Consider the following 14,607-nt stretch of genomic DNA (forward strand, 5'->3'; position numbering starts at 1 on the left):
GAGATGAGGAAAAGTATTTTTAGTTTTAACATGAAAATTACTTTGCACACGGACTATTCAATACAAGTACTCAATATATTAATGAACAAATCTTTATTTTATTTTATTGAAAATACTTCACTGAAAAATGTAATTTTTTTGTATGTGAAAAGACTTATTATATGAACTGAAAGACTGCCAAATTTGGTGAAGATATACACACTATATTGAAAGTCAAAAGTATTAATTCTATAAAGATTTTAATCGAGTACAAAGAAGTCACGTAGTCGGTCAAATTGACCAAGCCTGTGTTGAGAAAGTTAAATGAAGATAATTTGTATTAGATAAAAATTTCTCATTTTTGAATTAGTATAATAAGAGTGGTTCAAAATACATTGTACCACTACAGGTCAAACTGGATAGCACAAACAGTGTATGCATGTAAACTTTTTGCTTTATAGTAAATGTGTAATTAAATATACAAATAATATATTATTTTACTGCTTTTGTTTTTCGAGCTTCATTTCACAGCACAGTGTCATAGGTATTTTCTCTTGTAAAAGTAATGCATTGATAGATTTTCTCTGATTTATAATTTAAGATGTTTCTTTCCCTCTACAACTAGGTTCTAGTTAGAACTGGTATAAGACATTGAACCAATCATATTTAAAGTTTCTTGGTGTGTCTAAATACAATCTTGCACATTACATTTGTTAATAAATATGAATTAAGATTAAATGTATCTTGTTTGAACAAAAAATGATACATAAATTACTGATTACAGGTAAGACCTTATGATGAATTGTTACCTGGTAAACTTCTAATTTGTACCCAAATGAGAATTGTTCGTAGAGAGGCTACACCAGTGACAAGGGCTCAGAATTTAAGGGATGTCAATTCATTGTCAATGACTCTAGAACATGATTTATACTTGACTTCAAGTGGTGAAAGTATGGTATGTTATATATATAAAACAAATTTCACGGCAATTTATTGTTCTATACCAGTTTTTAGTAAAAAACTGTGCATTGTATGTGTGTGTGTGTTTTTGTTGTTCTATAATTTTTTCATATTATTTATCCTGTAATATTAACATATTTAGCAATATTTTATTAACCTTTGTACATAATGTTACAATAAAGTTTCATTACCAAAAGTGCTGATTACTAGAGTTTATGTTAATTTGAATGTAGTGTTTATTTTAGGATTCAAGGTGCATTCTACCTGAGAAAGAGTGAGTTAATAACATAAATATAATACATACTTGTAAGACTATAGCTCAAACTAACCAAGTCAGATTGTGCCTGTTTTGCTGATTAGATGCAGCATTAATATTTCAAAAGCACAACTGTATTGATAACAAAGAAAGGCTTTAATTACAAATAACTGTTGAAAATAAGAGAGAGAGACTGTGATTACAAGTGTTTTAGGTATGCTGTACTAGGTAAAGTTTTATCATGGCTTCAAGTAGTTGGAAATGCATGAAATGACTCATCTGTATATCATTATTAGATACATTGAAATTCTTTACAACTGTGTAGTATCACATAAAATTTACTTAGCTATAATTTTTTAATTGCTAATAGAAGATTGAATTAGCAAGTTGACAAAGCATTAAATCAGATTAAGTTAAAAATTGAGGTTGAATAAATGACTTTTAAATAGATATTTGTAATTTTATTTTTTATGCCATGTGCAACTTTCTACAGATATATTTCTTGGAAGAACTGGAAGAACAACAAAAAAATGTGCCAGATATTCAGGCTGTATTGAGATTCATGAATGAAACACCAAAAAAACTGTGGAATTCACTCCAGATTGGAGGAATATATTTATTTCCTGAACTTTCTACTTCTCTAAGAGAATTTCAAGCAAATTTTTCAGTTCAGCGACCAATGGAGTCTTATGTGAGTAATCAGATACAGTACAAGTTTTCTCTTGTGGTGAGGTATTAAAGGAAAAAATTTGACAGTGCTCGTTTTCTTTAATGGATAAGCTACGAGAGCAAAGAAAAATTATACAGACAATATTTATATATGAATAAGCTTTAAAAAAAAAAAAAATTTCTAGTGAAGAATTTCTCATGGATAAACTGTTAAGGCTTGGAAAATGTTGCAGTGTATTTTTTCACATGTGGATAAGCTACTTAAATATTGAAATCTTACTATTAAGATTTTTTTACTTATTAATCAGTTTCTTAAGGAAAAATGTTATCCAATCTAATTTTCTCATGAAGAAAGATCTCACAATGTAGGTATTTTTCATATGGACAAGCTACTAAAGCAAGTAAAATTGTGTAACTGCAGATTTTTTTATATAAACTGAAAATATTATGCCATTCTGTAAAGTTAGTAGTATTCTACTTATTTTAATATTTTTATAAAAGTTGTGGAATAAGAGTATATTTAAACATATTACCTTACATACAGAAAAAAACCTTTACTAAGTGAAGTATTTACTGTCTAGTTTAATATTTGTAATAAAGCTTTTTATTAATATTTTGTAATAGAGAATGACAAATATCTTAAGAGTTTGATTTAAAAACTATTTACTATTTTGAACTTGTTTTTGTAGATAATCTTTTATTTTCTTATTAGTTTATCACTGGAGATACTTGGTCTAAGAAAATTGCTTCCCTAGACTACAAAGAACACCAGTTGTTATTGGTACATGGGACCCTTGTGCATCTAGAATTTGTGGATTTAAACACTAAGAAGACAGTCGTAGGTGATTGGAGCTTGCTTTCTAGTGTAAATGTGTCTGGACATGCATATGAAACTGTTTACCTAAACCCAAGGTTACATGAAATCTGTAGGAATGTTGAAATTTTGGGCTGTACTTTCCCAACTCATGCTTGGTTTCCTCACCAATTTTCTACTAAAAACAGAAATGTCTTGAAAAACTGGTTAAAATTTCCTGCATTCTCTGCAGATGATTTTTTCTTAGTTCCTACCGATGAAGATTTACGAGGTATGTATATAAATTTATGCCTACAAAACCTAGTAATAGAATTAAAGACTACTTTTAATATCAGGTTGATTTTGGAGCTAAAATATATGTAGGCTTGCAGGTAAAACAAATATTAGAAGTTATGAAATTTAGCAAATAACTTCTCAAAAGTAAAAAAGTACAGCCAATATTGGAAGTAGAAAGAAGTAGTCTTGTTAGTTTTGGGTTTTCTGCAAAGAAAAATGACACTGTACAGTTGCATGTTTTAAGTATGTTTATCTTGTTTAAAGAGAAAAGTGAATGAATTACATACATGTTATCTGATAGTTCTGAATATATATCATAAATCAGTTTTATTTTACCATTTACAAGTTTTTTTGTCTAATATACTTTTTATAATTATTTTGATAAAATATTAATGTGAAAAATTGAAACTTTAAAATACCTTAAATTATTAAGTTATGTAGCATTTTGATGTTTACTCAAAGTTGTTTATTATACTGAATCAGAAGAACCTTCTTTATTTCAAGCAATGCCTCATTCATGATATTTACAATGATTTTGAAATCAGTTAATGCATGTTGAATAATATTTGAATTGTCTTTAGACCTCGGAATACTGTGTTGCTTTATACTTTCCCCTAGTCTTATTGTTTTGGAACTGATATAAGTACTCTCACATGTTGAGCAACAGAGTTCGTAAATCATACAGGATTATTGAGGAAGAAAATTTTTATCTTTAACTGAGAAAAAATTATCAATCTGAGTGGAAGGTTTAAAAACATTTTAGCTTGATTTTTGGATGATCTTTTTGTATAATGGCATTCAGTTTCTTTATTTGACTCAAGTAAACACTAGTGTACAGTAGAGTTATGAACACTTGCATTTGTGGAACATCAAAATGTAATTGAGAAGGAGTACAAATTTATTTCAATATTCTCTTAATATTACACTTGACAAAACATTTTAGGAAATAATTCATTTTCAAACTAAGCTAAGGAATTCAGTTCTTGTTGGAAAAGCTCAGAAGTGTTGATAATATTTCAAGCACGGTATACAAAATATTTGATCATATCAAGCTATTAACCCTCTTGCAACGGGCATCCTTTTGTGTACATATCACAAGGTTTAAGTGAATTACATTCAAAATTGAATTAATTGTGGCTAGTAATCCAAATTCTAGTAATATATAAGATTTAAGTTCTTAATTTTATAAGGTAATATAAAAAAAAATATCCTCAATTTTCCCTGGTGTGTGAATTCTGAATTTGCTTTCTAGGTATCCCCTCTTCTCTAATTTATTTACTACCCCGCTAAGAAAGTACAAAATTTAAAATAAATTACTCATTACAATGTTGTCATGACTCAGGCAAGGTATAATATTTATAGACTATAATCTTATTTGGTTACAGAGACATAAAATAGAAAATAAGACCCTCTTGCCACATCCACCTGTCACATTTCTCTTTCAGAAATTGCCAATAGTTTTCTTTTACATTTAGTAATATATTTAGTTTCTCTCTTCAGAATCTAAGAAAACCATTTTATTTTTGTAATTTGAATCAAGAATCATTCTCCATTCAAAATAATATAAAACTATTTTCTAAGCTCTTTGCATTTTTCTTACTTTTTTATTTTAACTTGTTTAACTTACATTTTCAATGCCAGTCTCTATTTGTAGTTGTAGCAGGATTTTTGTGCTATTGCACATTCTTATTGCTTTTTCTGTATCTTTACAAATTGAGTAGTGCCAAAATTTCATAGTGTCTTACACATACCAACTGCAGTTATTCTGATTCAAAACTTTATGAAACTTTTTGGCTTTTTGCTTGCTAATTTTTCATTGGCCTTTTGTTTCTGGCAGAATTGGACTCAGATTTTTTCAAAGGTTTTATTCCTAACCAACATAATATCTGAACTCAGAATTGCCCATTTTAGGTTTTCTTTTTTTATTGTTATATGATCTACATGTGCTATAGATATTGGAAACTAGAATACAAACTTCTAGCCTCAAAGCTTCTTGCTTGAATAAAATATAAAAAGCAAGTCAAACTCACATGTCATACATCCTCCTATTTCATTGTATCTTTCAAAATATGTCAAAATTTTCTGACCTTTGCTATTGGATTGTTTATAACCAATAGAAAGAGAATATTATTTTTTACAAGATTCTTTAGAAGACTAGTTCATTTAATCACTTGTAATTAGGTATTTGACTACAACTTCCTTTTTGCAATACTGTTCTTTTTTTTTGCTCCTAGTTAAATTGTAGTTGTTGTGAGATATTTTATTATGTTTTTTTATTCTAAAATACATATCTGGGAGATCCCAGAATTTCTGTTTGAAAAACTAGCTCAGTATGGTTTGCACTAGCAAAGATCACATACTTCAACTATTTTGCTAATGGTTGGTGTTTACAACTCGTGTATTTATTATTTTGATTGGAGGATTAGTACTCAAGTACTAAGTGCAAAAAGTGAAGAACTACATGAAACGAGAAATTTTACATCAAAAGAAGAAAATAGGTACTGTTAATTGTATTTCATATTTTTCATTTCACTGTACTTGGATAATGATTGATTTTGTTATAGTTTGTATTAGGTTAGATAAAATATAGTTTTACCAAAATGATTTTTAATATTCAGGTAGGAGAAATAAAATTAAAGTATTTTTCATTCCTAACATGAAAATTAATTTTGCACTCAGTCTGGTCAGACTGACTCTGTATGTTCACAGACAAATCATTACTTAAAAAACTATTACAAAACCTGATATACACATAGTAAACATTAATTCTGCAAAGAAATAATTGAACCAACAGTTAAAGTACATATTCACTCCACATCTTACAACTTAATTCTTTCTCTCTCTGACTAACCTTACTATAATGGAAGTAGTGTATCTATCTAACTATATATATATGTGTGTGTGTGTTTGACCAAAATAATAAATACAATGTGGAGTCATCTATTGATTAGCACCATAAACAAAAGTTTATAAACAATTTCACATTTTTTCGGTATTCAAGATTCAGTGAATTAGAAAAATAACGGTGGTATGTGCAACAACCATTTTTTTTATAATAAAAGTACTATATTCACAACAAGAACGTGACTTTCACTAGGACTGTATGTTGAGGGCCCTCCTACTCATGTCTCTGGATGTTTTTCCTAGATGTCAGTAGGAGTGGCACCAGCCTCCGCATAAGCCAACTCATAATTCTGGTTCAGATTTGGCACAGAGCTATCCAGTTGGGGGGTGCATGGCCCTTGTCTTTGACCAATGTTGGTTTAGTATATTGTTCGTGGAAGGAGGTCCACTATCACCTCATAATTCCGAACATGAAGTAGTCCCATCTTAGGTCCTTGGTTGAGCACAGGTTGTATGTCCTCTCCATAATTCCAGGGTCAAGTGGAATACTTCTTGCCCACTTGGTTGGGGAGTGAGGATGAATGTTCATAATTCCAGAGTGGATGATCCTGTCATTCCGAGCCTGTGATGTTGCCTTTTGGACTTCTTCTGGTGGAGGAAAAAGTTTGTTCACTTCAGTGTTGTTTACTTTCTCTTCATGATTCAGGTGGTGTGAAACGCATTACTCTATGGCTACAGGTTAAAATCTGATCAAAAGTAGATATATATATATATAACATTGCAGTCCAATAGCCTTACCCACCAAAGTGGGATATAGGTACTAATGCCCCTTAATTCCAACCCTGAGTTGTGGAACCTTGGCTATCCGATTGGGGCTGGCCTGTACTGATGATTACTCATATTCTATTCCACCTTTGATATAGGAACTGAGTTCCAGGTGAAGAGCATACCTGTTCTGGATTTGGTGAGGTTTCCCCAAATCTTGTACCATCTTTATCTTGGTACACTTCTGTTCTATACAGATGCTTTATGCATGGTTCACATCTGCACTGACCCCCTCCACCTTCTTAATGTGGGATTCTAGCCATTGTGTTAGCAGAGGTAAGTATTTTTGGAAGTTAACATTTTCGTAAACTGAAAATGTATTTCCAATAATACTTAACTCCGCTGACACTCTCCTGCTCTACCTTCCCATTGAAAGGTGGTGGTTTATATCTCAAAAAAGTGATTACATTATCTGAATGAGGTGCTCATATACAGTAACTAGATAGAGGGTGCATTGAAGTTGGTGGAGAATTTTGCAAATTAGAATTGGCCAAGAGCACTTGAGTGGGGTATAAAAGACTGGAGCAAACATTTTCAATGTTTAGATGGGCAAAGAGTGGAAACCCTGAATATTGAGAAATAGCTATAGTGTCAGCAAAGGCAAGTATTATTGGAAATACATTTTCAGTTTAGAAAATTGTTAACTTAGGGAACTCAGGGCTGGCATGTACTTTTAAGGAAGCTAGTAATGAAGATATGCAATTTGTATGTAGCGATTGTAGGTTAGAGGAGATGTTGAGGGCTATCATAATTAAAGTAAAGGTAATAGATAAAGGGAAGTATAGACTGTGGGAAATAGCAGCAGGATTTCAAGAGGAGCTTAAGCTTTTACATGCAAGGAATACATCAGCTAACAATGACTTTCAGGAACTTAGCAACAGTACTCTTAGGGCTAAAAGTAGTAAATTTAAATGAAATGAGCCTATTCTGTTGAGCAACAAATTTCAACAGAAGGGTGAAATGATGATGTGGATGATAAGGAGGTTATAGTTCAGGTGATTTCTTGACAAAGCATGTGGATAGAATAGTCTGTGGGCTAAATAGGGAGAAAAGAATCAGATTATGCTACCCAGGAGCACAGATGGAGGATATAATTGACAGAGCAGAGAGCTAGTAGAGATGCAGTTTTTTGTGGTGCATGAAGGGGCTAATGAAGTAAGGAAAGGTAGGTCAGAGGAACTAATTAATTAGTTCAAGGGGTTGATAAAGGCATTTAAAGAAAAAGCCATAACTTAATTTTGTGAAAGATACTGCCTTGAATTAACTGTGGGGATAAAGTTATAAGTAGGTCACTAGGGCTAAATGCTAGGCATAGATTAGTATGTGAGGATGAGCAGATTGGCTGGTTAGACTTGTGGGATCAGTTCAGTGGAAGAAGGGAGCTTTTTGGGATGGATGGTTTACACTTAAATAAGATATGGGCTGGCTTGTTTGCTGTGGCTATTAACTCAGCTGTAATGGAAGGTACTGCCTGCAATACCACTGTTTAGTTGTAGGAAAGACAAGTGAGTTAACCCACTAGTCTTTGAAAGGTCCACCAAGATATCCAGACCATTTATTGAACTATTTCATTCAAGTGAACTGCTGAACCCAGTGGCTATTAACTCAGCTGTAAGGGATGTTTTAAAGTAGGACTAGACAGTGGTGAGGACCAGGATAAACTAAATGAAAAAAAGAATAAGAGGTGGAGAAAAGTTTAGCACAGGAAATAAATATGGGAGTAGTTATAAGGGTAGGCTTAATTGTTACTATTGTAATACTAGAAGTATAAGAAATACAATAGATGACTTTAGAGTACTGGTAGGAATTTTGATATAATGGGAATAACTGAAACTTGGATAAATGTACATAATTTTGATGACAGAAATTTCATTGTAATACAGGGTTACTGGCTATTTAATAGGGATAGAATACTAAAAAGGGGGTGGCTTTATATGTAAAATGTGAGTTATATCCTGTTGAAGTTCAAGATAATAGCAAGGAGATTGAATCTATTTAGGTTTCTATTAGTAGATATAAAGGGAAAAGGCTTTTAGTGGGAATTTGTTACAGCCACCACATGATACTGATGAAATTAGTGAGAAACTTTACAATGAGATTAATATTTCAGCTGTTAATGAAGTCATAATTATGGTGATTTGAATTTCAGGCATACAGATTGGGAAATGCTAGAGTCAAACCTTGAGGAAGAAAGGTTTTTGTAAACTGTTCAGGATGGCTTTCTTCACCAAATATTCAAGGAACCTACAAGAAACAATGTTATTTTAGATTTATTGTTAACTTCTACTATAAAAATGATCAAGAGGGTGGAAATTGGGGAACATCTGGGTGCAAGTGATCATTGCTCTGTTAGGTTCAATGTTTTGCTGCATATGGAGATAAGGAATAATGATATTTTGGTTACAAATTTTAAAGGAATGCAACAAGAATTATCTGTTGTGAATTGGGCAGCTGAGTTATTTGGAGACACTGATCAGATGTGGAAAATTTTTAAATATTCAAGGTAAATATATTCCTTAAAGAAAGAAAAGGGAGGCTGCAAGTAAAAAATTAGGTAGGCTCACAAAGAGTATAAGAAATGAAATTAAAGAAAGGCATAATAAATTTAAGAAATTTAAATTGAATGGTATGACAGGGGATTTAGAAGTTAAGAAAGTTGGTGAAACAGGAAATTAGGACATCAAAAAGGATGTATGAGAAAAGTTTGGCTAAAAGTGTAAAAATGATCAGTAAGGATTTCTTTAAATACATTAAGGGTAAACAAAATGTTAGGATGGGGTAGGCCCCTTGAGGGATGATAAAGGAAGGCTCGTATCTCATGATTATGAGATGGCTGGGTTATTAAATTTTGCTTTTTTTTCAGTTTTTACTAACAAAAAGTTAAGGAGTATTCCACATCTTGAACAGTTGATAGATGGAAACAAGATTGAACAAGATGACTGTATTAATTGTGAGCTGATTAAGAAAAAATTGGGAAGTTTAAAGAATAATAAGTCTTCTGGGCCAGATATTTCCCCAATGGTTTTGAAGGAGGTTGAAGATTGGATATGTGAGTCCCTTGCTACTATTTTTTATCAATCCTTGAATAGTGGGCAGGTACCAGAGGATTGGAAGTTAGCTAATGTAACTCCTCTTTTCAAGAGAGGTGATAAAAATTGTCCCAGTAGTCATAGACCCATTGGTCTTACATCAATTATGGAAAAAGTTTTGGAAGGTCTGATAAAAGATGCTATGCAAAGTCATTTAATGAAGTTTAGAATTTTATTGGATAGTTAACGTGGTTTCACTAAGGGAAAAGTTTGCCTCACAAATCTTTTGTCATTCTTTGAAAAGGTTACTGCTTATGTAGATGAGGGTAAGAGTGTTGATTTGGTGTATCTGGATTTTCAGATAGCAATTGACAAGGTGCCACATAAAAGGCTCCTAAAGAATATCTCTATAGATGTGGGGGATAAATTAGCAAGTTGGATAGAAGATTGGCTGGTTGGAAGAATGCAGAGGGTTGTTACAAGTGGAGTACCTCAGGGCTCAGTCTAAGAACCTTTGCTCTTTTTGATTTACATCAATGTCTTGGATGAAAGAATGGTCATTAAATTACTTAAATTTGCAGATTATATTTAAGGTCTTGGGTGTTGCCAGCTATAAAGAGGACACTGCTGATTTACAAAATGATTTAGATCATTTAGTGAGTTGGGCAAATAAATGGTAAATGGGTTTTAATTATAATAAATGCAAGATAATGCATGTGGAGTATCATAACTTGAATTATAAGTATAATTTGGATGGGAATAACCTTAACAGTGTTATGAAAGAAAGGGATCTTAGTGTAATAGTTAACCAGTCTCTAAAACAATCCAAACTGTGCTATTGCTAGTGGTAGGGTAGATAGGATTTAGGTTGCATCTAGGTATTTAGGTTGAGAAAATTTGTTTGTTGTATAGGAAGTGTTCTTGATTTCTTCAGCTCCATCATCTGATTATATGTGTGACAATTAAAACCATGTCTCACTGAAAATATAGTGTTGCTATTTAGTTGAAGTTTTATTTTTACTGGTATACATTTCTTAGTAAACATTATAAAGTATTTATATACATTAATTAGTAGCAGTAGCAGGTGTAATGAGGCAAACTTTCTTTGGATATACTTTTGATATGCACACAGAATGTATGAAAGTTTTTCTTGCTATATTGCCAGACTTTTAACAACTTACTGTCATTGGCTTACAGTAGGTTTTCAAGTAGGTCATGCAGTAATAACTTATTAATGTAATATACCTCCAGAATTAAAAAGAAAACATACAGAAAACAGGATTATTCGCCCTGTTTATAGATGAAATCCAGCCTGTGATATTTCTCATATTAATGTCCTAAAAACTACTGACTTCTTAGCTTATGAAGTGAGAAAGCATGCGACCTGTACATTGTTGATATTGAACTTCTGTGCATGCACTAGCTGTCATGCTATTTTAATGCAGCATGACTTGCATGGTTTTATAAGAGGTGATGGTGATGTCACTCCAGAAAACAGGATGCTGCTGGAAGTGCAAAGTTAGACATACAGAACTTGCATAGCATGATGTGATTGAGACTAGACATACATACAAAGTTTTTGCAGCATGAGATCAGAATGCCAATAAATTTCCAGTTGTGTGTTTGTAAATGTAAGGCTATTTGCAAAACTGCATTAATTTCACTCATAAAATCATTGCTTATGTTATGGAAATGAATGCAACTTTTTACATATGCCAACAGTAGCTTTTTGTAGCAAAACATTCTATTGGTTGATAATATTAATCATATAGAAGTTTGAATGTTACAGTGATTATCACAAAAAGCATCTGTTTGACTTGGATCAGAAACAATTATGACCTTGAAATATAAAGGAAAGAAAATCTGATTATTTTGGTCCAATTCAAAATTGCTGAAAGTTTGGGTAAAGAAAATTGGGTCATTAAATCTATTGTACTTAAGATCTTTTTTAACTTCTGCCCAAAAGATTGAAATCTACAGTTGGTAAATATTTTTAAAATATTAAAGTAAAAAAAAAACTTGCTCCAGGCTAGATGATTTTGACAATTTTGTAATGTCTAATTTTAAATGAAGTTCAGCATTACATTCCAGGGAGAAGTCAGTGAGTTTGACATGACTTTGAGTTTTGATTGTATGTTATAATACTCATTAGTGTTCTTCATTTCTAAATTAGCATTTCAAATTTTCTAAGATATGGAAAATTGCATATAATATAACCCAGCATAGTTGGACAACAGAAATGATATAAAATGTTTACAAAATGAAAGTAATATCTTGAGTTTTTCAAAGGAATACTTGCAATTAAGCTTATACTTATTATCTTTTATTATCAGAATGACAAAAGATTTTTGTAGAGATTTATTGAAACTAATATTTTCTTTAATTTTGTATTTTTAACCTAGACAAAAACCATACTTTAAGCATAAATTTCATTAAAATATTATTGCAAACTAAGCTTTTAAATATTTAAATGTTTGTATTGTTGGATGCAGAGAGTTCTAGTACTGGTGTAATGTAATGAGCATGTGAATCTCAGATATTTGTGGAAATTGTAAACAGAACTGTAACAATGTATGTTTAAGTAGGTTGAGATTGTTGGAGAATTTGTTAATGTTAGTCAGTCTCAGAGGGTATTTGTTGTGTTAGATGCTAGCCAAGTTCAGTCTAGTGACATTATAATTGGAAAAATATGTTGTCAAAAATAAACAGCAGACTGAAAACATAAATTTATTTTGAAATGATAGCATTTTGGGTCAAGGCTCTTCATCAGTTTGTGCCTAAAATATTTATAAAAATGAGAAACAATATAAATAAGGACAATAATAATAAAGGAGCATATATATTGCATCTCATGTATATTAATTGTTTGAAGAACATTGTCTACAATACAATAAAACCAGATAAACGATGCCAATACATTAATAGAATAAAATAATTGCAAGTGAATGAAAAAGTACAAAGAGATAACTTGAAAAGGGAAAGGAAATGCAGGAAAATTTCTCTTTTTTTACAGCTATTAAGCTACTGATTAAAAAAATACAGAAAAAAGAGAGAACATAAGGTGTGAGTGTGAAATTTAGGTCATAGTAAATGACCATGGCAAAATATTAATCAGAAGGAAACATTAAATGAAAGAAAAGTTTTTATTTAGTCTGAAGGGAAAAGATTAGTAGAATATGAGTAAGGCACTGTTTTTGTGGTACACAAGAATGTTTAACTGGAGCAGACCTTTAGAAAACTAGTTTGAGATGTGAACATTAAATGAAAGAAAAGTTTTTATTTAGTCTGAAGGGAAGAGGTTAGTAGAATATGAGTAAGGCACTGTTTTTTGTGTTACACAAGAATGTTTAACTGGAGCAGACCTTTAGAAAACTAGTTTGAGATGTGAACATTAAATGAAAGAAAAGTTTTTATTTAGTCTGAAAGGAAAAGGTTAGTAGAATATGAGTAAGGCACTGTTTTTTATGTTACACAAGAACATTTAACTGGAGCAGACCTTTAGAAAACTAGTTTGAGATGTGAACATTAAATGAAAGAAAAGTTTTTATTTAGTCTGAAGGGAAAAGGTTAATAGAATATGAGTAAGGCACTGTTTTTTGTGTTACACAAGAATATTTAACTGGAGCAGACCTTTAGAAAACTAGTTTGAGATGTGAAAGATCTTGTTTGTCATCACAAAAATGTCAGGAGACTAGCTCATTGATACTACTGTTAGTAGTATGTCTCCTGTGTTTACAAAAACTAATTAACTGTACCAGGATATTGCCCTGGATACACAAAGTAAACCTTATGGGCACAACCTCTCCCCCACTGCTTAGGGCCTCTTCTGACAAAAGATAGGGGAATCATGCTTATTACTTTATTATTATTTTTTTTATGCAGTTCACTCCTAGATTAAGTGACTTGAGTTTTACTATTAAGGTGAGTTACACAATATTATTGTCATGGATTGTTGCAGCTTCATTCAAAACGGTGCTTTGAATAGTAAGCATTATGGTGTTACCAAGTGGTAGACTTAAGTTGATTTATTTTATTTTTGTTCATGTTAGATTTCAAAATGTGATCTTACACAGATTTAATGGTATTCTTTTTGTTTGAAACTACATTTCTGTGTAACTTATTTAAGACAATATCATAATTTAGTTTCAGTTATTAGAATGGTCTGTTGTAAAGAAATGCTTTGTTGTGGCTGATTCATTGATATCTCTGTTTGAATTTGATTCTATTTTTATGTCTAGAATTTTATTTCACAAGGAAAAAAACCCATATGTAAACATATGTTAAACCTGTCCTTAAGTTTTTTGCATTCAGAAGTTTTACTATTTATTGTTATCATGGAAGAGAATTTGACTTTAGTCTCAGTTTTCTTGCACAATACTCTTATTCTTGTAGCATTTACTATGTTAAGTGATTCTTTGTGTGATATGAACTATTATTTAGTAAAATTGTTGTAAAGTTACATAGGACAGAAGGGAAATCCATAATCAGTTGATTACTTAACTAGTAATATATATGGTTTTATATTTTGTAGTTGAGTATTTGTACATACAACTCAGGTCAAAAGGAAGCTAATGAAAATTATATATGCATGTAAAAAATTATAGTTTCTTTGCTGTTTCAAAAATTAAGCATTCAAAATAATACTAAGAACTTTGACCAAAATATTAATATCTTAGATAGAAATTTATATTTAAACAGATTAGTGTTCAGGATGATCATTGCAGTATAGTAGTATCTCAAGCAAGTGAGTATTAGGTTGTCCTTGTAATCTCAAATTCAAGTGTTCATGGTTTTCCACTTTTCTCTACTCTTGGCCTTTTGTTATATCTTCTTATAATTACCTAAATTAGACTAATCCTTAATATTATCCATCTCTCTTTTTCCTTTGTTTTGCTCTTAATTTTGTTCCTATTAATCCTTCTTTCAATAATATTGTTGCGTCAGCGAGGTCACGT

At 31.3% G+C, this 14,607-nt stretch overlaps 1 protein-coding gene across 3 annotated transcripts in view; it reads left to right on the forward strand.

The window, feature by feature from the left end:
- Positions 1 to 14,607, forward strand: part of LOC111087498 (uncharacterized protein CXorf57-like) — a 155,264-nt gene that overhangs the window by 127,733 nt on the left and 12,924 nt on the right. For all 3 annotated transcript variants that reach the window (XM_022394312.1, XM_022394313.1, XM_022394314.1), the window contains 3 exons: positions 764 to 934; positions 1,689 to 1,886; positions 2,577 to 2,949. In XM_022394312.1, the coding sequence (XP_022250020.1) occupies positions 764 to 934; positions 1,689 to 1,886; positions 2,577 to 2,949 (742 nt within the window). The remainder of the gene's footprint in view (positions 1 to 763; positions 935 to 1,688; positions 1,887 to 2,576; positions 2,950 to 14,607) is intronic.

This window comes from Limulus polyphemus, unplaced genomic scaffold, assembly GCF_000517525.1.
Source record: "Limulus polyphemus unplaced genomic scaffold, Limulus_polyphemus-2.1.2 Scaffold2227, whole genome shotgun sequence".
Classification (NCBI taxonomy): Eukaryota; Metazoa; Arthropoda; class Merostomata; order Xiphosura; family Limulidae; genus Limulus; species Limulus polyphemus.